This window comes from Orbicella franksi, chromosome 9 (genome assembly GCF_964199315.1).
Source record: "Orbicella franksi chromosome 9, jaOrbFran1.1, whole genome shotgun sequence".
Taxonomy (NCBI): domain Eukaryota; kingdom Metazoa; phylum Cnidaria; class Anthozoa; order Scleractinia; family Merulinidae; genus Orbicella; species Orbicella franksi.
Genome location: NC_138153.1, coordinates 30,315,799 through 30,341,599, shown reverse-complemented (window position 1 = coordinate 30,341,599; position 25,801 = coordinate 30,315,799). Strand labels below are relative to the sequence as shown.

The 25,801-nt window shown below is 37.0% G+C and overlaps 2 protein-coding genes across 5 annotated transcripts; one reads left to right on the top strand and one right to left on the bottom strand.

Annotated features, from left to right (window-relative positions):
- Positions 1-2,643: 2,643 nt before the first annotated feature.
- Positions 2,644-14,409, bottom strand: LOC145497683 (uncharacterized). 2 transcript variants are annotated; one of them, XM_081477512.1, is made up of 7 exons: positions 14,325-14,409; positions 14,075-14,210; positions 13,065-13,153; positions 8,598-8,840; positions 8,326-8,417; positions 6,931-7,283; positions 2,644-6,834 (listed from the first exon to the last, which is right to left on the bottom strand). In XM_081477512.1, exons 1-7 carry the CDS (start codon positions 14,403-14,405, stop codon positions 6,218-6,220), a joined length of 1,611 nt encoding a protein of 536 aa, XP_081333638.1. In that variant the 5' UTR covers positions 14,406-14,409; the 3' UTR covers positions 2,644-6,217. The 2 variants fall into 2 exon arrangements, with proteins under 2 accessions (XP_081333638.1, XP_081333637.1); XM_081477511.1 differs by having other exon boundaries at positions 2,644-7,283.
- Positions 14,410-14,475: 66 nt separating this feature from the next.
- LOC145497684 (dolichyl pyrophosphate Glc1Man9GlcNAc2 alpha-1,3-glucosyltransferase-like) lies at positions 14,476-25,626 on the top strand. Of its 3 annotated transcripts, XM_081477515.1 has the most exons (14): positions 14,557-15,447; positions 15,529-15,809; positions 16,196-16,274; positions 17,255-17,448; positions 17,837-17,937; positions 18,380-18,447; positions 19,379-19,514; positions 19,714-19,832; positions 20,257-20,377; positions 20,883-21,025; positions 21,858-21,997; positions 22,275-22,372; positions 22,981-23,053; positions 23,775-25,626. In XM_081477515.1, the coding sequence occupies exons 2-14, from the start codon at positions 15,802-15,804 to the stop codon at positions 24,088-24,090; spliced, it is 1,596 nt and encodes a 531-aa protein (XP_081333641.1). In that variant the 5' UTR covers positions 14,557-15,447; positions 15,529-15,801; the 3' UTR covers positions 24,091-25,626. The 3 variants fall into 3 exon arrangements, with proteins under 3 accessions (XP_081333639.1, XP_081333641.1, XP_081333640.1); XM_081477513.1 differs by lacking the exon at positions 15,529-15,809 and having other exon boundaries at positions 14,476-14,643; XM_081477514.1 differs by having other exon boundaries at positions 14,557-15,809.
- The last annotated feature ends 175 nt before the right edge of the window (positions 25,627-25,801 follow it).

Here is a 25,801-nt window from a genome sequence, read left to right as displayed (position 1 = left end):
GGAATCTTTAAAAGCGGGAATCTTTAAAACGGGGAATCTTTAAAAGCGGGAATCTTTAAAACGGGGAATCTTTAAAATATGGAATCTTTAAAAGCGGGAATCTTTAAAAGCGGGAATCTTTAAAATGAGGAATCTTTAAAAACGGGAATCTTTAAAAGCGGGAATCTTTAAAACGGGGAATCTTTAAAATGGGGAATATTTAGTAGCGTTAATCTTTACTTAAAAGTGAACGATAATCTCTCAGTTTCCCACCGGAAGCTATTTATTCTGTCACATGTATCAACTCAACAGGTACAGAGACAGTTGTGGAATTTATTCATTGTAATTATATTGCACGCTATTAAAGCACATCGGTTTAGCGGGATAGTGGAGCGGTTCAAATCTCGATTCTCACTCTTTGAGATCCGCTAGACCGACCGAAGAATCGAACCGCCTGGATTTATCTTAAATCCGGACTGTGACGTTTTTAATTTGAGTTTCACAGCGATGGATATTTGTCGTAGCCTTATCATGTGCTAATGGAAGGACTTACGACTTCACGACAAATATATGGCAGGGAAAACATGTTTTTGGTTGTTTAATCGATAACTCAATAGTCCCCTAAATCTGGTTCACATGACGTCGCTAAAATTCAAACTACAAAACTATTAATCATCCTGAGAGTTTACTTTCATGATGTATAAGAGCAGCTGGAAACTAATATTCATACAAATTTTCGCTCCAAGTGGGTTCTTGGTTTTGTAATAGACTAACCTTGAATTTCTAAGCTTTTGCGTGACGCGGCATTTACATGACGGGCAAGAAAACTGTCATGTTAAAAGAGTGACTTATTTCGGGGAATTTGGCTATCTGAACAGTTCATGTATTACAAAAAGTATTATTTTTAAAATGTTTTTGAGTTCCTGAAAAGGTAAATGTAGCAAAACTCAGTGACAGATGTTTCTGTTGGTTTCCGGCCGCCATCCGGATGGGCGCCAGCATGGCGTCTCTATCAAAATCTCTATAAATTTGGGTAAAAAATTTCTCCGCATATCTTGCGTAAGAAACATTGCTGTGACCTGAATCTTGGCGAAAGTCTTTGCATATTTACTTTCTTTCTCTTCAAGATTCTGGACTTTATCTATTGACCGGTTTTGATTTTTATTTTGATTTATTTTGAACGGCGTGACACTGAAAACTAGCAATAAAGTAATTCGATGCTCGATGCCCGAACGATGTGGCGGCGAATTTCGCGTATAATCCGTCATTGTGTGCTTAATGATACCTCTTTCTACGCCATGCAGTCATGCGAAGACAATTTCAAAGTGCCCATTGCATTCACTTTAAAGAAGAAAGAATCGGTCGCTTTGAAGGTCTTCCACAGTTTAAGTGGAATGATCTCGGCGAAATAGATGTGATAGGGGAAGGGTCGTTTGGAGCCGTTTTTATCACAAAAACCAGGAACAAGGAATGAAAGTCAAAACAGTGGTTGACAAGGAATCACCCGCTTTTAAAGATTCCCGCTTAAAAAAGATTCCCCATTTTAAAGATTCCCCATTTTAAAGATTCCTGCTTTTAAAGATTCCCCGTTTTAAAGATTCCCGCTTTTAAAGATTCCCCGTTTTAAAGATTCCCGCTTTTAAAGATTCCCCATTTTAAAGATTCCCGCTTTTAAAGATTCCCCATTTTAAAGATTCCCGCTTTTAAAGATTCCCCGTTTTAAAGATTCCCGCTTTTAAAGATTCCCCATTTTAAAGATTCCCGCTTTTAAAGATTCCCCGTTTTAAAGATTCCCGCTTTTAAAGATTCCCGCTTTTAAAGATTCCCGCTTTTAAAGATTCCCCGTTTTAAAGATTCCCGCTTTTAAAGATTCCCCATTTTAAAGATTCCCGCTTTTAAAAATTCCCGCTTTTAAAGATTCCCCATTTTAAAGATTCCCGCTTTTAAAGATTCCCCATTTTAAAGATTCCCCGTTCCCCGTTCCCCATTCCCATTCCCTGATTTCCCGTTCCCATTCCCCGTTCCCATTCCCCGTTCTGATTTTCCGATTCCCCTTCCCCTTTCCCATTCCCCGATTCCCCGATTCCCCGATTCCCCGATTCCCCGATTCCCCGATTCCCCGATTCCCCGATTCCCCGATTCCCCGATTCTCCGATTCTCCGATTCCCCGATTCCCCGATTCCCCGTTTTAAAGATAGCCGATCTTGCTCCCTGAAAATTTCCACAACAAGGAATAGGGAAATCCGTGAAAACAGATCTGTCAAGGAGTAAAGATTCGTGACTCGATCTGACAAGACATAGACTGACACACTAAATCGAGACTAAATCCGTGATGACCAGACACAGTCATTCATAGTCAGATCCGTGTTAGGTTATTATTTTAATCGTTGACTACTTAGGCATATGTCAACCAGGACTGTCACAGGCAACCCGTTATGGCAGGCGGAACAATCTACGGTCCTTATTTTGTGCCCGGGTCTTAGAATTGGGTGTTGTCTCTTACAACACAACTCGCGAGAAGAAAACTTAACAGAAGTTCATTCCGTTTACAGTTGGATGAAGATCATTACAACAACTCGACCCTAACTGGGCAAAGAGAACAAGCAAAGAATGAAGGGGACTTGTATGTTATATAAAGAAATGTATATTTATAAAAAAGACCCAAACACTGAAATATCCTGGTTTATTGACCCTTGTCATTAAATTACAAAAATATTTTTCTAGCTGCTTCTGATTCAAATGATTAACAACTCAAACAATGCTAACCCTTCACCATAGACAAAACATGGCGTCTGTACATTTTACCAGAATACCTTGAAAACCTAAAACAATCTATTGGGAACAACAGAAGCTGTCTTTGCGAAAAATTCGCCCCTGTGTTAACGACTTTGCTTGGATTGACGATTTTAGAACTTTTCTGATTTCGTGCGCTACGAGTTATGGTAAATGTATCAGTCACAATATTTTTTCTTATGAAGGATTCTCTTACATCTTTATCCAGATATTAAGAATTATGAATTTCTGCTATCTGCATGCAGGCCATGAAAACACAACAACAGATTCCCCAAAGAAAAACTGGCTTTCACTACATGTAATACAGTTCTCCCAACTAGTGTTTTAATTGTTATTCCGTGTCAAGTAAGGAGAATTAGTTTATTGAAATCACGGTTTTTAAACCCTGAAAGGGCTAACTCCCAGCAGTCATATATTCCTATTTAATCCAATGCAAGTAAGCAGGTTGAGCATGAACCATTTGATCTTCTTAACAGAGAATTTTAATAATTTAATAGAGCCTTAAGTACCATAAAGTGCAACATCCAAAATATTTGGGAGCACATATGGGCTTGCTTGGTATACCCAACCAGTCAAAATTGATTTCTCACAACTGTTGTTTTCACTTGGAACCAACTGAAAATTACTTCCTGTAACAAAAGATGTTTGGTGACTTGAAAACCACAATGTCCTGGTTATTCGGTGCAGAGATACAGCAGTTTGTATGCATTGCGGGCCTATTGTCATTGACCTCGCTAAAATAGGCTCGCAATGCGTCCAAAACACAACAGCAACATTTTAATAGCACTACATGTCCATGATGCTAAACAATATTGTTAAAATTACGAAGTCAGTTAAAATTATTATCATAGGAAATCATACGAATGGGAATGCAATTAAGGATTTACACTACAAGTTATATTTGACAATTCCCTCCAATTGCACAAGCCTTTAGGCAAGTACTGGTACACTTAGAAGAATTTTCACTGATCATGTGTAGTGTAAATCCTTATTTGACTGAGAGAATTATGAATGTGCCTACATAAATCTACACTGCAGGGCAAATTAAAAATTAACGATAAATTGGCCCACTCTCAGTCATATAATAAAGCCAAAAAATGAGGCGTAATTTTGCTAAATTCTTTGAATGTGCACTTGTTTTCTGTCAATCAAAGCTGGGCTTGAGTGTTACCATGCTTCAGGCCCTTTGAAACTAAATTAATTAAACAAAACGTATGTAAACACAATAAGGAAAATGCTCCAGTTGACCCTGGGAGTAAAAGGAGTTAGAAAGTTACAGAAATTAACTTGAAAAACTAGGAGCTATCCTAATAATTTTTTGGGTATGATTTTGTTCATAATTAAACCAGTGAAAATTAATCTACAGAGAGGAAAATCTGACTCACTTGCAATAACACAAGCAGTGTGGTGACAGTAAGAGGTGAAAAATGTTTGTTTTATAACATAACAACACTCTCACTGTGTTTAGTAGTGGGTGCTTTGTATTTTTATCAGTTTCGCACATGACTTACAGACTATTGCAAAATTTCTCCCAGCCTACTCTGCATAATTTCTAAATATTCTATACCCTAAAAAAATGACATTTAGAATATTTGCATTAGTATCAACCTCAAAAGTTGTTACATGTAGTCATACAAGGTATACAGCTACTCAAAATTACACCACAGCTACCCCATTCCTACATCTCCAATTCATTTCAAGGGCTACTGTTACCTAGCACTGCTAAACAAGTACTTACTAATAGTTAGAGTCATGATCTTGCGATTTTACTGTTTACTCCCATTAAAAATTGTCAGAAATCTAGTTTAAAACCTCAAATTGAGTGCATTATAATCTACAGTATAGAAATTTCCTGGTGTTCAGGGATAATGCACCCACAGTCTTCCCTATTTGTCAAAATTCAGTGGGCGAAAACTTGGATGAATACTGTTTGGAAATCTATATGCACCATGGTAGTCACCAGTACATTTTTATATCTTATGCAACTATTGCTGTTATCTACAGCTGTAAAGCTCGGAAAAGCTGAACAAAGCGTTCAGACTTGAAACATGAACTGAATTACACTGTTTATCCATCTCAATAATGGGACTGGTCAAATTTGACTATGACGACATGGTAACAGTCTTATTAAAGGGGCTCTGTACACTCATGGCACTACCAAATATCAACTCATAACTTAAAATAAAATATTTTAGTGTCCAGGGACAAAATGGAATCAAACAACTTGTTACTAAATGTTATGAATACTACAAAATGTGAGCTACTGTCATAAACGCCACGTATTATGTATAAAACTGCAATTTTCTGTCTTTCAATGATTGAAATGCAGAGTATTACAGTGTTAGATTGAGCAATGCCATGTAAAGTAATTTGCATGTAGATGTTCTCATAATACTTAAATAACTCAATGTCAAATTGAGGATAAACTTCCCTGACCATTTCCTTCATACACTTCAACAATTTTGAGAAGTGTGCATGAAGCTAACTCTAAATAATCAGAATGGGCCTATGTAATGTGCACCCACATTTAGGAAGAACAATAAAGCACAAAATACAGTATTAGCATTGCATTCCTATCCGATTCTGAGGGGAACCAATGTCTGATACCACTCAAAATAAGTGGGAAATATATAATCCTTTTTTTTTTCACATTTAGGTTGGCACATTTCCAACCTAAAAGAAGAAAATCTGGGAGGTTGCCAATTTTCCTCCCTAAAGAAAAGTTGTTGTAAGAAGGGTTTCACCAAATAATAATAAAAAAAATGCATCAAATATTGTTTAAGTGTCACCCCAAAATCAGCTAAAATCAGAGTGAAAAATGCACTCTTAGCACTTCCTTCACATGTGGGACACATGCTCTCTTCCAGATAATCCAGGAGGGATGGTATACATTAATTTGGTATTGTTCTGAGAGTGAAGTAAATGTGACTGATTCCGAATGGTATCACAAATTGGTTTGCATAATCATGACAGAATCTATTTATCAAAAAGTAGATAACAAACTATCTTCAGGGGGCTCATAACCGTTTGGCCATCTAAGTCATTGCTTGTCTAAAAATATTAGTAGCATAATCTGGAGAAAGTATAAAGCATCACTTAAAAATCATTTGCCATGGGAATAACAAATTACTTCATTTTTGAACTTTTTGAAACTAATAACTTACTTCTTACTCTTAATTTGCAATAAATTACTTAAAGTATCTAGAGTGAGTGGACTACAAGAATGAAATCAAGCAGCCAAGTAATTTCCAAAATCAACTTGAAACTACAAGGTTTAACTTGATTACAGTAATTGGACACTACTGTGATCATGTTGCAGCTATATGTAACAGGAACTAAGAAAAGATCAATCAGAAACATTTTATCAATGCATCATGATGCAGCTACTGATAATGAGAATATGAAGGTAGACTACACATGTGAACAAAGGTAGTCACTGGAGGACTCAAGGTTTTCCCTGGTCATCGCTCTCTACAGTATCTGGATACTCATCAGCCTCTACTCTTGGTTTTTTGGGGGCACTCTCATCCTCATGGCCTAGCTCTATTTCTGACTTGATTTTAGCCAACGAGAAAGTATGAAAACAAGGAGAACCACTCTCAGCTTCTCTGCTGTAAGAAGGAGATTCATGTGAAACAGAATTGCTTGGTGAATCTTCGTCAGCAGCACTGGTGAACATATCAAAATCAAGAGACTTTGCGTCCAGTGATTTCCTTTTCCCTCCGTCAGAGCTGCTTGGTGAACATTCACTAAAATCTCGTAATCTACTAGGATCCATTACATCCCTCTGCCTTGCCCTGCGCTCACTCATCATAATCAGCTGTCGACTTGCAGTGAACATATTCAGGTTTTCTTCTAGTGGGGGCTTCTCCTGTCTCCTAGAAGAAGGGTCACCAAGTAACAACAGCTCTCCTCGAGATGGGGGTCGATCAAGTGCCTCCCCCTCCACAGGCTCCAGAATGTTGAGAGAGCTTGTAAGTGGTCCAGGGGGGATTTCCAAGTCTTGACCATACAGACTGACCTCGGAACTTCGTCGGGAGCTCAGACCAGATGCTCTTTCATCTGCAAAAGAAGTGGTTGATTCTAACGAGAACCTTTCATTGTTCATTGGTGCAAGGATTGGAGAATGACCATTAGACATGACACTCTCGTTATCACCTGCAGTTGAAGACCTTTTCTTTTGATCCCCATCATTGCCAGGGCTAGCATCCTCTGGTGGATCGACATTTTCTACCTCTTGGATATCATCTGTACTTTTGGTAGCAGTGCCATTCTCTGATGAATCTTTGTCCTCTGAAAGACTTGTTATTGTGCAGGAACTTGGCACTGAGCTTGATCTGGGTTGGCCTCTCTTAGACTTGACAACAGACTGTCCTGTCGGCACATCCAGCTTGCTTGTCAGGTCCTCTATGTAGTTATCGCTCTTTTGTAATGCTTTTCTGAGTTGCTGAACTTCACGCTCATACTGACCTACTTTTGTCTGAAGACCTGCCATTGTATAGTGACTGAACCTAAAGAGGAATTAATGACATTTTGAAACATTTAATTGCAGGGGTTCTTCCACTGAATATAGCCAAAATGCAAATTTTCTAAATCTATGAAGTAATGTTTTAAACTCAGTCTACTTATACTGAGGCTTAGCTGCTCGGTTGTCAGCCAGGAAATCACAATATTTCATCAATGTCTGCATTCCATACCTTCATTGATAAAAGGCTGGTTATGGTACCTTACAGAGTTTCGCAAGATCTCAACTTAAGAAGAACATTCATGTATCTGACGGCAGGTAATTTTCTAACAGAAGTGTTTTGGTAGGCATTCAGAGATGTTTAATGCACAAGTTACAACAACAAGATGAACACGACTTTGTGAAAAATAACCAGAAATCAATGTGGTGCAGAAAATATCAAAATCACCTAAGGTGCATACCATTATCAATTAGTTGATAAAATAATCAGAAATCTAAATCAGTGATAGAAATTGATTCTAACTTACTAAGCCTAGTTTTCACGAGTGACAAAATAAAGCATTTTGTACTTGTGCTTTTGTCACTAGTGAAGGCATTAATAAATTGATTGACTAGCTTTTCCAATTATTCCTATTTATTCACATTGGCAAGATAAACAAAGGATCAAGACAGATTCCGTTCAAAGTTTGAGCAATACGTACAAAAATTATTTACTAAAAATCTACTCATAGCACAGTAACGTTTGGAATGCTATTGAAAACAACTCACTTTAGTTCATTTCTGCGTGTGACTCTGCAATTAAATTCTCAAGCATTCCCGAGAAAGTAACTGTCAAACCTCATAAGAATTCTTAAAGCATGTGTTATAATTGTTTTTAACTAATGCTAAACATCTGTTTTACTTGAAATATGGATAACTTCAAGTTCAATTTTCCCTCACAGGGTCAACTTGGAACTAAAGTCTTGGTAAGTCCTTCTTAACTGTATTCAAAATATTGCCATGCAATGAGGTTTTTTGGTAACTTAATTTTTGCCATTATTGCTAAAATGTTCTGTGGAAATCATCTTAAAATCACAACAAACCCACACCTCTGAGGGGACTTGGAAAACTTTGGGTCATCTTTAAGGCGAGAGTTTTCTCTCGTAAGATTCCTGTTTTCCTCTTGCAGCCTCTTGTTATCCTACAAACAATAATTTATACCACATTATAATATTTTATTTTCTCTTTATCCCAAACTGTAACCTAATCCTAACCCTAAGCCTGGGCTTTATCTTAGGGTAAATAATGAATAATGGAATAATATCACAAGGTAATAAAATGCTATGAGTAAATAGAACACACATTATATGCAGCCAAGTACCTCTTTGATCTTGTCCATATCCCCTCTTAGACTTTCGTAAGTGTGACTTGCTTTCTGTAACCTGGTTGTGAGTTTTACTAACATGTCAATGTCCAGTTTATTAGCACCGTCTTCCTTGGTCCCATGTCTGCTTGTAAAGTCCATAGAGGCCATTGTTCTTTCTCGTTCAATCATCTTCTCATGAAGCTGCTTATTTTCAGATTTCAGTCGATCTACTGTGTTTTGAAGGGATTTGATTTCATCCTACAAAAGTGCAGTTATTATAAAAATAGTTATACAATGTAAATACACAAACACTAACAGTAGCAAAACATTGTAAGGTAAAGTCTGTACTCAGGCCATTAAAAGGGTGACGAATGATAAAATCTGAGTCTTGCCAAGACACCAAATCCGTTACGGTGACTTAAGTGCGACAGAAAGGAACATAGTGTCCAAAACTGCTAACTGTACCCCTGGAGGGAATGCAATGCTTGCCCAATGTGGGTGATAGGCACCCTACCCTCTGTTGGACCCCCTACCCACCTTCGGACTTCATGGTGGTGACCTTCTTGCCCGAAACTTTATGCAATGCCCAAATGCAAGAGTGTTCAAATCAGGATGCAAATGCACTCAAATTGCATGAAAAACAAAAATGGTCACAATTCTCACATCTAATGAAACTAAAATAGTTATATTCTAAGCTTACATAATCAATCAATCAATCATACTCTATCAACAGTCTCAATCCGAGTAGAATCTAAAACTTATTAAAAGAAAAAATTCTAAAAAAAGTAACTAGCTAAAAATGTTATTTACAAGTTTGGAAATTATGCAAACAGCATTATTTTGTAATGTTTTCTCTCAAGTGTCGTTGCCTGAGTCATTAGTGTTTTGCCCAAAAAATCATATAATTTCCGTAGCTAAGGGGGCTGCAGCCCCCCTCGTCCCCCCCCCCCCCAGTTCATACACCTATTTATTTTGCATTCAATCTGTCCTTGCAACATGTTATGTTGGTTAAAATCAGCAAGACATGAACACTAAGGACTTGTTGCTATCTGTGTGTCATATTCCTTGTAATGGACCAAAGACAGTATTTGAAAGATAGGTTGCACTCAGTATATGTTTACAATGTATGCAGATGTTTATGCTGCCAAAAAGAGGACAGCATGTAATTAAATAAGCTCTTCTTCACAATGTTGTGTATAGCCTGTGTTACAGCTGCCCTCCCTGAACGAAAAAAAAGGAGAGAGGGATTGTGTGTTTCCAATGATTATCACATACAGGGCAAAATTACCGAATGCTGATTGGCTGAGACAGAGGGCATTTTTTTAAATCTTGACAGCACTTTTGGTAATATAGAGGACATGATTACTTGATGCTGATTGGCTCAGTATGCCTGCATTAAGTTGGTTTCCCGCTTCAAACAGCTTCAAACAGATTTTGAAAAGGAATTTCAGAAACGCATCCCTTCTGAGTTTGATCTAAACACGGCTATTTCATCTTAAAGACTCTCTGTCGACAGGCATGCATTGCGCATGTTGTTGGAGGTTTCCTGGTTCACGAAACTTCTAATTTGTTGTTGCCGATCAATTCACTCTTCAATCCTTTATAATCCAAGGCATTCATCTGGATTGTTCTACATTTCTGACATTTAAAGACAAGATTCATTATCACCCTTAACACTGAGGGGAATATATGATCACAAATTGTCAGTTTTTTCACATATTTGAGAAACTAAAGAACAGCCGGTACAATGTGATTTTGGCCATGGCGACTGCGAAGAACCTTGTCGGAAGGTGTAGACCATAGACATTCGTCAAGAGAATTATCTCCGAAAATCTGTCTAGGATTGCTGGAGAAACAGTTAAGATGTACTCGGATACAAAAAAAAAATTCTCCCATTTGCAGCAGTGAGTGACAGTGAATTGAATTTTCCTTCGCATTGCTAGCCTTCAGAAAAGACTATCACACTACTTGTGGATTCATCCAATTTGAGGTTAACTTTGGTGAGATTTCTTGAAATTTATTTTGAAGAAAAGTGAAAAGTGCTTTCTCTACTGCGTTATATTCCTGGTAAAGAAAACTAACCTTTTATTGCAAAAAGAGTGAACTGAAAACATTTTAGTATCCGTACGTGACCCGTTATTGATAATAACTCTGTAAGGATTCTGAAGCGTGGTATGAATTCATCAACGAAACAAATAATTATTGTTCCTCTTATTCTGCATCATGACTGAGACAATATGCTAAGCATAGGAAGTACTGTTAATTCTGTATATATGCTTCTTAAGTCTCTGAAAGCAAATAAAAAGCAAATTCATTGCATGAAATTGTTTCAAGTCTCTGCATGATGCTTACGGGTGGCAGGAACCATAGCTGACAGCTGTCACCTTGCAACGCGAAGTCAGAATTTCAAAATACAGTAGTTCTCAGCCAAATTGTGACTAAAGCAAACATCTCATATCAGTTTCTACCAGTTAATTATATGTCAGGCCACCAAATGCCCCAAATCCTTCTGATTTTTCTAACCTTTTCTTCAGTTACAGAGTAAAAACAAATACAAATGCCTGCGAAGCATTCCGGTTGACAGAGAGGCTTTAATGTGAAAGAAAATCTACATGCAGCAAAGAGTAAAAAAGGAAAAGGATTTTCCCATCCAAAAAAGTATTGATTCGCAGCCTGAAAAAAGTTTGAGTGGGGACATCTAGTGTCACACGAAGCATAGAGTTACAGAACTTCATGGCTGCCAAATTGAAAGTTAATTTCTTCGTCTTGCTTCGGGTCGGCTTATTAGTATCACAGGTCACCTTTTCGGCACAAAAAAGAGCGTAAATTTTGTTAGTACGTTAAGTTTTCGCGGTGGAAAGGAGAGTTTTGGATTCAAGAAGTTATTAGGGCTTGTTTGGACACACTGGTTTATGTCTTTCAGCGATCGAGGAAGTAGTTTCACGCTGTTGCAAGCTTCGTGAAACAAGGGAATAAAATTAGATTGCTTAAAGTTTTATTTGTATAGAAATTACTTTGAGTGAATTGAACTTACTGTGTTTGGCTTACTATTATAGCAGGCTTTCTCTGTTCTACTGCTAGCCTGTTCTTTAATGACAACCGGCAAACCTGTTTACGCAACAGCAAGACCTTGAAAGTTTTCCATTATAGAGTTTTACCCTTTATGTGATAAGCATGTAATTGGAAATACACTCGGGCAATTAAGGATTAATTTCACTTGTATTTTCAAAGTTTTCCACATTGCCCCCTTCACTTCCCAACTCGGGCATTTTTGTGAAAACTTTGAAAATACTCGTGAAATTAACCCTTAATTGCCCGAGGGCCCATGCGATTACATATACTAATCATGAGAGACCTAAAATGTGTGGAAAATGACCTGATTGGTTGATCTATTGTTTCCAGTTTAATGAAGTTAAATGTTTGTTAATATTATTGTTGAAATCAGCGCTTTTATTTTATTGGTTGAGTTGAAATATACTCAAAGAGTTGGTAACAGAGACCTCAATGGAAATGTTACACTTTGTGAGTGAGATTAATGTTTAGAATTTTGAGGTTTCAAGCCAGATTACTAGAGGTGATCAGCCTTGTGTGGCTACAAAATTATTCCGCAAGAGTCTTCTTTCTGTCTTCTATCAAAGGTTGTTGTTAACTGTCTCACGCAAAGATCACGTGCAGAGTTTGTGCTGAGAGCAATTTCCATTGTTTTCTCTAAACATTGCATCAGATTTTGTGACATTGACGCCATTTTTTTTTTTCTTTTGTAGATGGCTGTAACACAGGCTATGAAGTCTTGCACTAAAGCTTTACATGGAAGAACTGCAGACCTGCAAAAGAAATACAGTCCTGCAAGAGGAGAAAAGGTTAAGCCAGCTTTTGTGAATTTGGTCAAAAGCTTTCGTGGGCTCTGACATACAGAACAATATCTAAAATATTTCACCTCGCAGTGGTCCTTTTGTGACATTTCCTACAATTAAAAGGCAACCAATGTAAACAAAGAAACCCCTCCCATGCTTTGACTGACACATGTTGTATTTGTTAGAAAAAGATTAGAAATCAATACCAGGTAGATAAAGTCAATCAAGCCACTCCTCAATTTAGCATAAAACAATCCCTGCCCCTTCAAGATGGCTTTATTTTTAACAGATAAAAGAACTATAGTGCGTTTTTTAAAATACCTTCCGTACTATAACTGACTACTTACAGACTGTTTTTATGAGTAGCAAACACATATATATCCTGCTAATTTTTAAAAAAAAATACCTGCCAAAGGACACCCTGACCTCAAAAGATAGAGATCTGAGTGCTTTACCATCTAGAATCTTGCCCTGTCAGACATATATGAAAAAAGAGATCGCATTGCACAACACATGCGGAATAATAACCCAAAATTGCATATTCCGGTTTTTTAAATGGCTTAGAAAATTTAACACGAGTTCGCATTAACCTAGCACTCAGTGTGCACGTGCATGTCATTCTGTTTACCTCATATTCACGTCTAATTAAGTCAAGTCTGGTTCGTCTTAACTCTGCTCTTGTCACGGCATCAGAGTTCACTGGCAAATCAATACTTCCTGATATAAAGACACAAAAATGATATGAAACATATATATTGTACTCAATATTATAATTTTTAAACTTGAAAACTGTTCTAGACTGGGCTAATATTGTTGGCAGAACTTCAATTAGATATTGAACGAGCGGTCTGGGGAGGGTAAAAATAGCAGACAATCACCCGTGGTTGCTAAAGGAACCTCACATGAAAGTCATTGTTATTCTAATACCCTACTGTCTGACCAAGCAAAGAAGAAGTGTTCATAAATATTGCGCAATGGAAACACGTCAGCTTGTGGTAAATACGAAAGAATAGCTTCTTTTTAATGGAATTAGTACTTTGGCTCATATAACATAAACAAGGCCTCTGATTGGTTATCTGGATTGCTAATAAAATGCATAATTGTTTTCGAAATCAACTGCAGGTTACACGGGTCACACGATAAATAGCCTCGATCGAGGTTCACACAAAAGAGATATGACAAGAATGCTTCGATCCAGACGGTCAATGACCCGCAAGTCGAAGACATATTGTGCTAGCGAGTCATAAGGGCAGGACTTTAGCTTGCACGGAAAAATAACCAGACCAGTCCACGAGAACACCACTTCTGATAAACTCTTTACATGTAGTATGCTATGACACTGAAAATTCGATTGACAGTACATCAATTTACTCTTCTAAACCAAGTTTCCTTTCAACCCGTTCGGCGACCCCGACAAGTAACCAAATGTAAACGAACTACACGACTCAGCGTGTCTGAAATTAAGAAATTTATGTCTATTCGTTGTAGAATCTCATTAAAAAGCCTTGACTGTTTATAATTTTGCCTAAACGAAGACTTGATAACATCAGTTGGATGATTTGTAAAGACCGACATGTTCTTCCTTGTGGAAGGAAACTGCGGCAAACAGATATTAAGTTAAATCTCTGAAAATCTTACCTAGAATCTTCTTACAAGGTTTCTCTGAAGTTATCGACGTTCGGCACGTTGGGCAGAATGAGTGAGACCGCAGCCACATGTCCATGCAATTTGAACAGAAGACATGCTGATTGGGGCATACAACGGGTTCCCTAACCTATGAATACCACACAACAATTAATTTCAGTTCAAATCCGGCAATTTCGGCGAGCCGCGTATGGTTCAATACACAAGACATACACGCGAAAGCCACTCTTAGTACAAGACTTACCTTTCCTAGACAAATCTGGCAAGAAATCGGAAGAGTCATGGACAGGGAAGTTGAGGAAACGGAGACCTTTTTGTTCGCCATAAGGCTGTTTACACTCGAATGTCATGCCATCTGATCTATTGCGTGTGCTATGTACATACGTGACATCGAGGTGACATCGGAGGCGCATGAGACTTACAGCGGATATTCACGAGTTGCATGCGCAGTAGGCGATTTAATCCAACATGGCGGCAATTTTGAGAGCGGATGGGATGGCAGAGTGGTGGAACAGCCTTGTTGTTTTCTCCGTGATCCTGAAATCTCTCCTGATTCCGGCGTAGTACCATTCTAGACATAATGTTCAGTGTTTTTAAGTGGTAAACGTTGGTGTATTATCGCGTGAGTAGTGAGCTTAATGCTTTTGTGATAGCTTGCGCGACAGACCGTGAACCTGCGTAAACAGCATCCAGTGTCGGGGGCATCCGAGTGTAACTAATTGTGGTGCACGTTTGAAACTGAAGTAAGTTACGCGTGATCTGATTTGTCGAAATCTGTTTATTCAGATGAAGCTGAGTGCATCGCTCAACGTTATGTAATAAATTCAATTTGCGCGAAAGTATAACTTTACTCTTTTAATGAAATGTTAAGTTACATAAGCGTGAAAGCTTGCTAAGTTAATTGAACTTACAATATTTTGCGTTGAAGCATTAATTTAAGAAAGCATCTTGCCCTTTGGAATTCCATTTTTATGTTAATCATTCTTGTTTTGAACTGCATTATCATCTTAATTACAATTTTGAAGCTAGGTTCTTGATAATGATCATCAAAAAATACATGTACAGTGAAACATTGAAACGATTTATTTTGGTATTAGGTAGCCGGCGGTGATAATAAACACACCGCTTTAGAACTGTTAATCAGACAGATGTTTTGAAGTATGTCCATTGCTTGATTGAGTACTGCTGAGATTTTGTCTAACAGTCTAGTAAGATACTAGAATATTTAACACAATTGCCATGATTTGACAGACATTTGTGCACTGTTCATAACTGATTGTGGTGTTGTATGGATTTGGAAATTGTATCACAGTAGCCTGTTAAAGCAGAGGAGTCTCTCTTTCACAACAATAATACCTCCGCCACAGGTGAAATATAATAAAAGCATCTGAAAATTACATTTACCATAGTTTCGTGCTGGTGAAATTCTTCATTATTTTTATCGTCAGGATGTGGTCAACCAAGATTATATATCACTAGTGACTGACATTAAAAGCGTTATGCACCTTGGGTCAGGAAGCAGATTTGTTTTGCATTCAGGACTTTGTTGTTTTGAAAAGCAACCTTGCTCTACAGTGAGCATTATGCCATTTACATTATAATGATGATCAAGATAACATTGTTATTTCTACTTTTTGTTTGCAAGTCACTCCACAGTCGTTTTCCTGTTAACAGCTTTGTAAGGAAATGAAATTGGATATTGGATGCACATGTCTTATTAGATGTTTCGGTGTGTGCCCTCACTTTATATTTTTTACTAGTTATTGGTATGTCCTATTTTGATGAGCCCGTAGGGCAAGTCAAAGTACAACCACCAAGTAAAAATATACAGCAATACTACACATCAAAACACCTTTGATATCAAGCCAGCAAAATGCTGAATCATTCATTAGTTTGACTTATTAACAGGCATATATCAGGTAAACAAAAATGTTCCACTGTAAGTGTGTCTTCATAACGAATATTCAATTTTCTTAACAGATTATTAGTTATAACACTGGCTTTAGAAGTAAATTCTTGTATGAAAGTTAACCATTTACATGTAGAATGGAAATTTGAATGACTTTTTTGTATTGTTCTTGTTTTGTGCTCTTCTGTGTGTTACTTAAATTTCAGTCATTCTAGTGATTTTGAAGTGCATAGAAACTGGCTTGCCATCACAAACAGCCTTCCCCTGTCAAGGTGGTATTATGAGGTACTGTGCAATGCTGCTTCTTAAAATAATTTTCTTATTAGATTACTCAACAAGACTACTTACCAATCTCAAACCACAGTAAAACCAAACTGGCTGCCTGATTATGCTCTTTCTTTTTATAAGAATACAATTTATTTTAAAAGAATATTGAGGCTGAAATTTGCAAAATTTTAAGAATATTTTAAGAATAAACCTGAGTTTGAGATTTTGAAAAGAATATAATTTTGTGTTGAAAATTTGTATTTTATTTTCTTCCTTTCTCTAAACGGCAATTCTAGCCAAAAAGCAGCAAACAGCACTAGTCCCAGTTCTGCAAGAAGTTACGTGAGTCGTGTCAGGCTTTCACTGACTGCAGTTTGGCTCCAAAATTACATCAACACCATCAAAGTCAACTAAACAGAAATGTCATACACTAGAATCTAAGAATATTCACAAGAATGCTCTCAGCCTAAAATTGACAGAAAAATAACGTTAAGTCTGCATGTGAGCCAAGTGGCTCATCAGGGCAGTGCTAATCTCCGGTTTCTGTAGCATGAAGTGACTAGGAGTATTTCTTTTATACCCCCTGGATGGGATGTTAGTCCATAGCAGGGTTACCCCCAGCAATAAATTTGCTGGCACCCATTTATACACCTGGGTAGAGAGAGGCACTATGAGAGTAAAGTGTCTTGCCCAAGAACACAACATGATGCCCCCGGCCAGGGCTCGAACCCAGACTGCTCAATCCGGAGTTGAGCACACTAACCACGAGGCCACTACGCCTCCACAGAAAATATAAAAAAGGGTGTACTTTCAACACTCAATTCAAAAGTGCTCTAACCATGGCACTAAATGGTTTTCTTGCTGGCTGAACTTATAAAAGAAGTGAGAACTACCATCAAGCCTGAGACTTAAAGTTCTCAATCTAGATATTAATGACCAAGGCTTAGAATAAGGCTTTTAAATTCTTCTTGATATCCTTGTTTTATTTTCATTGGTAGAGTACGTCTCAATGGACTCTAGATTATCCACCTCTGTTTGCATGGTTTGAATACCTGTTATCACAAGTAGCTGTGCTTATTGATCCAAAGATGGTTGTCATAAGTAAGCTGGAGTATGTCAGCATCTCAACTGTTTTGTTCCAAAGAGGATCAGTTATAGTTACAGATTTGGTCTTGGCTTATGCAGTAAAGGAGTAAGTGGGTGTAAAAATCTGTCATTCAACATTTGTCCAAAGTCTCTTAAGTATTTGTGAAAAAAAATGTTTTATTTTCTCAACAGGATGATTTTTAACTTGTCTTATTTTTTAAAGCAATTTTAGATTTTTATAATGATAACAATAATGATACGGTCATGTAACTTAGTATCAACTTATTCCTTAATTGGATAATGATGAAATACTTAGTAATATATGTGTGGATCAACAAGCCTGGACATTCTTGCATTCAACCATTGACAATCAGTATAGTAGCAACGTTGAAGGAAAATGCCTGGCTGTTATAGACTGAGGTAGCCAGTACAGGGATTGGTTGCTAGTTAGGGTTGATTGTAACTCACTGAAAATTCTTGACTTAATTTTCTAGGTATTGCAGATATCTTGCCAAGAGGTCATCCTTGCCTGCACGTAATTGCTTGATCTTAGCCATGTTGGTTATTTTTAATTTTGGACTGCTTATAGTAGATCGTATCCTTTGAAACGATCTGTCCACTCAAACAGAACAGAATGTTCAGTATAGATCTAGATTAATATTTGTTATTAGCAATGTTTTTTTATGTCATTCTTCAGTAATGCAGAGTCAAGTAATCGACCTCGGACTAAGATGGCTGATTCTTGTGGTCATTTTTTCAATTCTTCATTGTGACTTATCTTCTTTCATATGCTCAAAAATGCAACATGTCATAAAAATGTTGACTTCAGAATGTAACAGTTTGCTTTACACAGGTTCCAATGTGTTTGCAAGGAAGTAGCCCTTGTAAGTAAGAGCTGTCACCCTTGATACAAAATTTAAACTGTGCGTGTAAATGTTCTGAGACAGAGTCAGTGGCTGCTTTTAATTAATACTGCCAGCAGCAGAGTTTTAAATGCTTAAGGCTACATGTGGAAACTGTTCCTTAATATCTTCCAGACATTCATTTTCAGTACAATGGATTTCTATTTGGTATTCTCCTTCTCTCTATAGCAAAACTGTCCGAGGTGCTTATTGTACATCTATCTTTATGTCCTCTGTTGCTTAGTTTAAACAGCACAGAGCAGAATGTACAAAAAGTTTGTGGCTACTACTTTATACACTTTCTAAAGTTGCATTCCAGTTTTGCATGAAGTAATTTTTCCTGCAATTCAATCATGAATTGTATTTAAGAAATAGAAAACATGTACCATGTTTCTATCAAGTTATAGAAACTCAAGTGGAAGTTTGGGAGAACAAGAAATGCTGTGGGAACACGAGCCAAGAGCCGAGTATTTCCACAGCTTTTTCAAGTTTCTATAAGTCAATAGAAGCATGGGGAATGTGTTTTTTATTTCTCTTAGAAAATTCACCATGATAAAAAGAAAAAAACTTGTTTACTTTAATCATAAGATTGTAAATTCTCTTTGCTTGCGCCATCATAATGTCAACAGCTCATGCTAGTTCAGTGTTTCTATCAAGTTTCAGTACAAATCTATCACGAATGCCATTCTCTGATTGGCTATGCTACTCACCATCTATTCTGTGATAGATAGTGAGTAGTATAGCAGTGTGCTCTTGTTAACAAAATGATGGCTGCTTCTTGGCATTTTCGAAGTGTCTGTGAAGAGGATTTAGATTAAGTTTTGAACTACTAGTAGATTTATACTGAAACAATTAGATCATTTGCTCTCAATTTCAATGCGTGATAGTTGACTCAGGCTGCGCCCTCATCAACTATCATGCAATAAGAAACCTCGAGGTCGTAATCTAACTGTTTAATAGAAACATCGTTTTAAACCAATCAGAACATGTACATATTTTCTTTGGGCTATTTTTTAATCAACAATGTGCAACTCCTTTAGTTATTATTACATGTTCTGATCCCAAGATCATAGTCTCTGAGTATTCAATCACCCATCCTTTAACTACAATCTATATTCAAATGTACTTTTTCAGGGAATGATATTGGAAGGTTCTTTTTGGTTTGCTGTTTTGCTGAATTTTAAACACATCTTCCTCTACATTGCTCCTGCTTACTTTGTCTTTCTTTTGCGGTCCTATTGTTTCCAACCTTCTGCAGCTGAAAAGAAAGGTACATTACAATTTACATAATAAAATAATTACCTTGATGTTTTTGTTATAGTGGGGCCATTCTTTAGTCTTGCAGTCATTTAGGATCCTTTCTGTGTCTTTAAAAGCACTGGAACTTTCCCCTCCAGTCAGTCCATAAATGTGTAGTAAAGGACAAATTGGACTTAAAATATATATATACTTTTTTTCTCATCTTGCAGAGAAGCAGCTTAGAATTTGTGGTGTAAATATTTGGGATTTTTCTCCCTTGAACTTGGTCATGCTTGGTTTTATAGTGGTAATTGTGTTTGGAGCTTCATTTGGACCATTTATAGCCATGGTAAGCTGGTTAAAAAACACAATTTTTTGTGACAAAAAGTGATTTCCAAAAACATTTAAGCAAGAAAATTCACAAAAGTAAAGCAACATGACATTTCGCAAGCAGATTCCATGCGAGCGACACTTTTCACCTGATTGCTCTCATGTTACCTTTGCCAATTTATTTCCTCACATCCTAAATTCTATAAATATGCCTTGCCATTATTTTGAATTTATTTATTTGACAATAATGACATGAAGTTGTTAAAACGTCATGATGCTTTACTTTCCTTAATTTTATTGTAATAAATTATGAAAAAATATTTTTTTTTTGTACACTGCATGTTTTCATATAAGTTGATGAAATCAATTTGACTACAGTATAACAGCAAGGTAAAATAGAAAACAAACTGGGCGTATTAAAACCATTTAATTATTTTATTCAGGGTCAGTTATCACAGGTGTTATCAAGACTTTTTCCTTTCAAGCGAGGTTTGTGTCATGCCTACTGGGCACCAAACTTCTGGGCTTTGTATAATGCTTTGGACAAGGCTGTTGCTATTTTGGGTGAGTTGAAGTTCAGGCATAGAAAGCCTAGAATGATATAAACATAAGTTTGTAAAATTCTTAAATTCAAACTTACCTCATGGCAGGTCAGTCTGTGGGTCTTACCAAACATGACTATGATCAGAAAATTGTTTAAAATATCCTGCACTGTAACCCTTTTTCAGGTCATCTTCCATTTCCTGAGTAATTTAAATTTGTTTTAGTTTTTTGTCTACATGGTCATGATTTTGATGGCCTCTAACTAATTTTTTCAGTAACTTATCACCTTGAGCATCCTGTTTGGCCTGTTCCCATGTCATTGAGAAAGCTTTTATTTCTGTATCCAGGCTCTTCCAGGTTGTAGTTAGAAATATTCTACAACAGTTACTCTGAGGGTTGTTTTGAGGGCACAAAAACCTTTCAGTTGCTCCATCTCCTTTTACACCCCTAGATGGCCTTGATGTGAACTTACTGATTAAACTTAACTTCTAATAAACTATGTGATAATTGCTCTGTTTTTGCTTAGGCTCCAAATCAGGATTTTTTCCCAAAGAGCTTTTCAATAAGCAGGCATCAATGACTGGAGGCTTGGTTGGTCAATCAGAACATTTGATTCTTCCAGCAGTTCCTCCCATCGTCACGGTGATATTAACACTTCTGTCAGTGCTGGTGAGATGTTTGGACTATCTCGTCTGCTGTGCTCATTCCAGAACTTTACTTATGGCCATGTTTAATGAGAATTTGGTAGTTGATCAAGGCTTCATTAAGCTGATTTGTTAAAAATTCCCATCACCTATTTGCTTAGACGGCGATAACTCTGGCTGTAAATTTGTTATTAAAAAAAATCTGGCTGTGAAAATAATTTATGGTCTTCAAAGATCTTTTCTAGCAATTTTTGATGGTATTCACTTACTATCCTCAAAGACCATCAAGGTTCTTGCAGGATTCAGTGCAAATTAATGTTAAGGATCTTGCAAGATCCTGCCAGGAATACTACATATTACTACAAATTATTTGTTTTAAATCATGGAATGTGGATTTCCGAATTATTTTACCCTCATGGGAGGCAAGGTGGAGTTGCAATGGTTGGACAGTGTGTTTAAAACTCTTGCCTGATGGCTCAAGTTGGTCTGCTCTCTCATCTCCCCTTTTTGCTCAAAAATAGAAGAACAAGATCTCTTGTTCTTGCAAAGTCAGTGGGCGACTTTGCAAGAATCCTAATAATATGTAATGTAATCAGATGGGGAGGGGCGAGGGATGAGGGAGCAGGCGAAATCTGACTCTCTATTGAGCTCCAATGTACTGTCACCAGGGACCTAAACAGACATTAGGGCCCTTGTAATGATGTGTAGGACAAGACACCCAATAACCAGGTCTACACCAGATCACCAGGAAGGTGTCACCTAGGCAATCTGTTAAAACCTTGAGTGGAGGGCTAGTTAACCTGCAACTTTGGACATCCAACTTTTTGTGACAGATATGTTTTGTTCTTTTTAATTAGCCTGCTCTCCTCCATGTGTGGTTTAGACCATCCGGTGTCACTGGATTTCTCCGGTGTCTTATTCTCTGTGCTTTTGGTTCCTTCCTGTTTGGATGGCATGTTCATGAGAAAGCTATTTTGATGGTTATAATCCCTCTTAGGTATGTAAAATAGTTTTATCAAAATTTGGAGACAAAATAAGGGAATTTAATAGGTGTCTTTTTTCGTTTTTATGTCTACAAAAAAAAAGAAAATTGGAAATTGATGAAAGGTATGAAGTTGAAATTCCTAACCAAAAACCAACTTATCACTGAATAGTTAAAAATAAACCTACAGCAATTCTAAAACTCTTTAATTCTTGAGACCATGTGAATTCATGTTAATTATATTTTCTTAGAACTTTATAAGTGGTTTCTACTTTTTTTGTTTTCCTTTTAGCCTCATGGCTATTGTAGATAAAAGAGCTGCTCGGATGTTTCTTGTCTTGTCCACTACAGGCCATCTCTCACTGTTTCCACTGCTCTTTCAGTCTCAAGGTAAACTGTCTCTCATTGTGTAAAATCCTTAAGTGGAACATGCAAAAAAAAAAAAAAAAAACATTCTTGTCCCTAGAGGCCGCACTCCTTTTTGGTCAGCACCAACAACTGTGACCTCTGGGTTGGTCCAATACTGGAAGTCCCCGATTCACACACTTCATCAAATCTGACAAATCTGATTGGCTTAGAATATGAAACAAATACTCTGCACATGCTCAGAAAACTGGGTCTGGCGCCAGAGGTTTTGATTCTTGGTGCTGACCAAAAGGAATGCGGCCTCTGGGAACAAGAATGGCAAAAAAAAACCAAAAAAAAAAATAGAAAAATGAAAAGATCCCCCCCCCTTGCATCACATTTCCTCTTGTTACTTGCCCCTCCAACCCTCACTACAAAATTGTTTATCATTCAGTTAATTGCAAAATGTATGTGGTATTTCTGTGGTGCCAAGAATCAGTGATATTCTGTGCGGAAATAATCTTAGTAAAGCATTGACTCAGTGTTATTACAAAATTTAGCCACTTTCTAATTCATAGTGCCACCTCTTTAATCAATTTGTTTGCAAATTCACTCATTTGATGGTTGATGTATTTTTTTTTCTTTTATATCAGAAACCCCTATCAAAGTCTGTTTGATGCTGATGTTTACAATCTTCTCATTCTATTCTCTATGTCTTGTACACTGGTAAGCTCCAACATCTCTTAACAGCTGCAAACTAAACTACCGGTAATAACTGTAGACTTAATAAACTAAAGCAGGGTTCGCACGGGTCCTGGAAAACCTGGAAAGTCCTGGAATTTTATTGTGGCATTTTCCAGGACTGGAAAGTCCTGGTAAAGGGCTACTGGTCATGGAAAGTTCTGGAAATCTGTTAAACTCAAGTAAAAAAATAGGAAATGTATGGCAGACAGTAAGGAGAATTAACATTAAGATCTTGGGAGTGAAAGGGTTAATGTGAATTTTAGAGTCCTGGAAAAATCAATCTGAGTCCTGGAAAAGTCCTGGAAAAGTCCTGGAAATTTGTTTCTGAAACAAGGTACGAACCCTGTAAAGTTTCATAAGGTTTAACCACATAAAAGGTCAAACAAAGTTGAGAGATGTTTAATCAAGCTCATGATACAAGAAATAACTGAGGTAATTTTTTCTAAGTGCTATGCGCACTTTGACCTTGAACATGTAGACGTGTCTTTACAAATCTTCTTTGAAACCCTTAGAGAGATTCCAAATCTTAATCTTGAGTTTAAATAACTGGAACCCTTCCAGATGCTACAGTGTAATAGTTGTGACGTTAAAATGGTGTCATGCATAATGTTCTTTAGCAGCTATCTTGACTGATACAAAGATTTTCATCGCGATGACAAACTGGTCTAATGAGTAAAACCTGTTCAATCTTCTTTCTTTTTAGTGGCGAGTCATCCGAAAAGTCAGTGGTAGCGGATTTGTTCAAGTTACCGATTGTTGAGTGGTACGAGGCATGGTATCTGTATGGTTTAGTATTCTTGGAATTCTACTGTGGTGCTATTCATCCTTTCACTGCCCTTGCTGTGAAGTTGCCTTTTCTGCCGCTTATGTTAACATCTGTGTATTGCACAGTAGGGGTGGTATGGGCATGGATTTTGTTTTACGTGGACACTCTGAAAACGAGCCCAATAGCCAACAGTCCAGTGGTTGGTACCACTAGGAGAAAAACAACAGGGAAAAAACCAGCAAAGAGGAAATAGGAAAGTACTGGATTGAAACAGAATAACAAATAAATTATGAGATGCATCTTGAGAAAAATGTTTCAGTTTTTTTTTTTTTTCCCTGCAAAATAAAAGTGCATTTTATTACACTTGTTTTACTTCTTTTGAAAACGTTTTCAGTAAAATGTGATTTTCTGGATTAAAACAGAATCTTGAACAAATAATTATGAGAGGCATCTAATGAACAATGTGGATTTTGTTGTATTTCTCACAAAATAAGACTACAATTTGTGACATTTGCTTTACTTCTTTTGAAAAGGTTTTCAGTGAAACGTGAACTTCTGTTATCAGTTATCCTGCTACTTTTTAATGAGGAAGTATAAAAATCACCTTACGCACAGAAGGTTAACATTAGGTTATGACCAGTGTGAGAGGGTGTAAACTTTCTCTCTACGGCAGGTTTTCCAGCAACTGTCAAAAAATAAGAACCAAAAATATAAAACACGCAAGTAATGTCATCAACCAAACTATGACTAGCTGCCCATTTTTAGATTTGAATCGGTTATGTAGCTCTACAAACTGTTGTTTTCTCTCTTGTGTGAACACAGCAGGTAAGTCTCAATTTTCGTTCTCGTTGCTTTTGCTACTCGTAGAAAATGCTTTGTCCCACCTCCCCACTCCTGTGAATATAATTTTGGCGGCAATTCTCTAAAGAAAACGGCTTCGGTCGTGTTACGCGTACCAACGGACGCCTTGCGTGCCTATTTTCTGACAAAGCATAGTGGAAAGGAAGTAAAATCGAACCGACAAATATTTGCAAACGACTGTAACTTTCATCATTCTTGGCAAAGTTTACGGCTATTTACAGACACAAAGCTGCATGTACCAAATACGTTGTGTAAAGCATCTGAAAGATCCAACAAGGTCTCTTTGCGTGATTGACCTGTCACGCAATGCGTCACAGCGTTACTTTATACTTGATGTTTACATTTCGCGGGAGCTTGAATTAACAAGTTAATGGTAGCTTTTTAGAAGTAGCTTTCAGGAATTTCAAAACCTTTAAAACTGGTTTTATGGTAAAATATATTTGTCTCTATTTCGAATGTGATTTTTTTCCCTTTAAAAACACCTTAGAGACGAAAGCAATAAAACAAATGGTGAATTAGCTCATAATTATTCATTTTAATTGCTTTTGGCTCTCTTAATGAGATTTTGTTAGTTGAATTGACAGCTTTCTTGAGAATAACCCCTCATATTGTGTTAATATGTAGTCTTTAAAAACTCGAGATTGTTAGATTTTATGGAAAATTTCAACCTGTATCTTGTTTATACGCACATTTTACCGATTTCTTGGTAGAGATTGGCATTGCATGTAAAAACTCTTTTCTTATCAAGCCACGGGCGGTTCAGTTAGCCTATTTAAGTTCATCATCGCAAACTCTCTTGGTGATGGACAAGTAGATAATTTATGTAGGCCTTTAAAATTGTCATGACATGCTTAGAGATTATTCTCTCCCAAAAATCTGTTATTCTTAGCATTTACATTCATGTTCAAACTCGATAGTTCACTTAAATTGGTGATAGAATACCAAGGTTTAATTAAACCTTCATTTCACGCGGTTTTCGTTTCTTAGGAACGCGCTTTTATCATAAAGTGCTACAAGTAAACATTGTTTCGTATTGACATTTTTCCGAGACGTGAGCCTATGGTAATCGGAACTCGAAAACACTTGCTGTATAGACTTTCGAT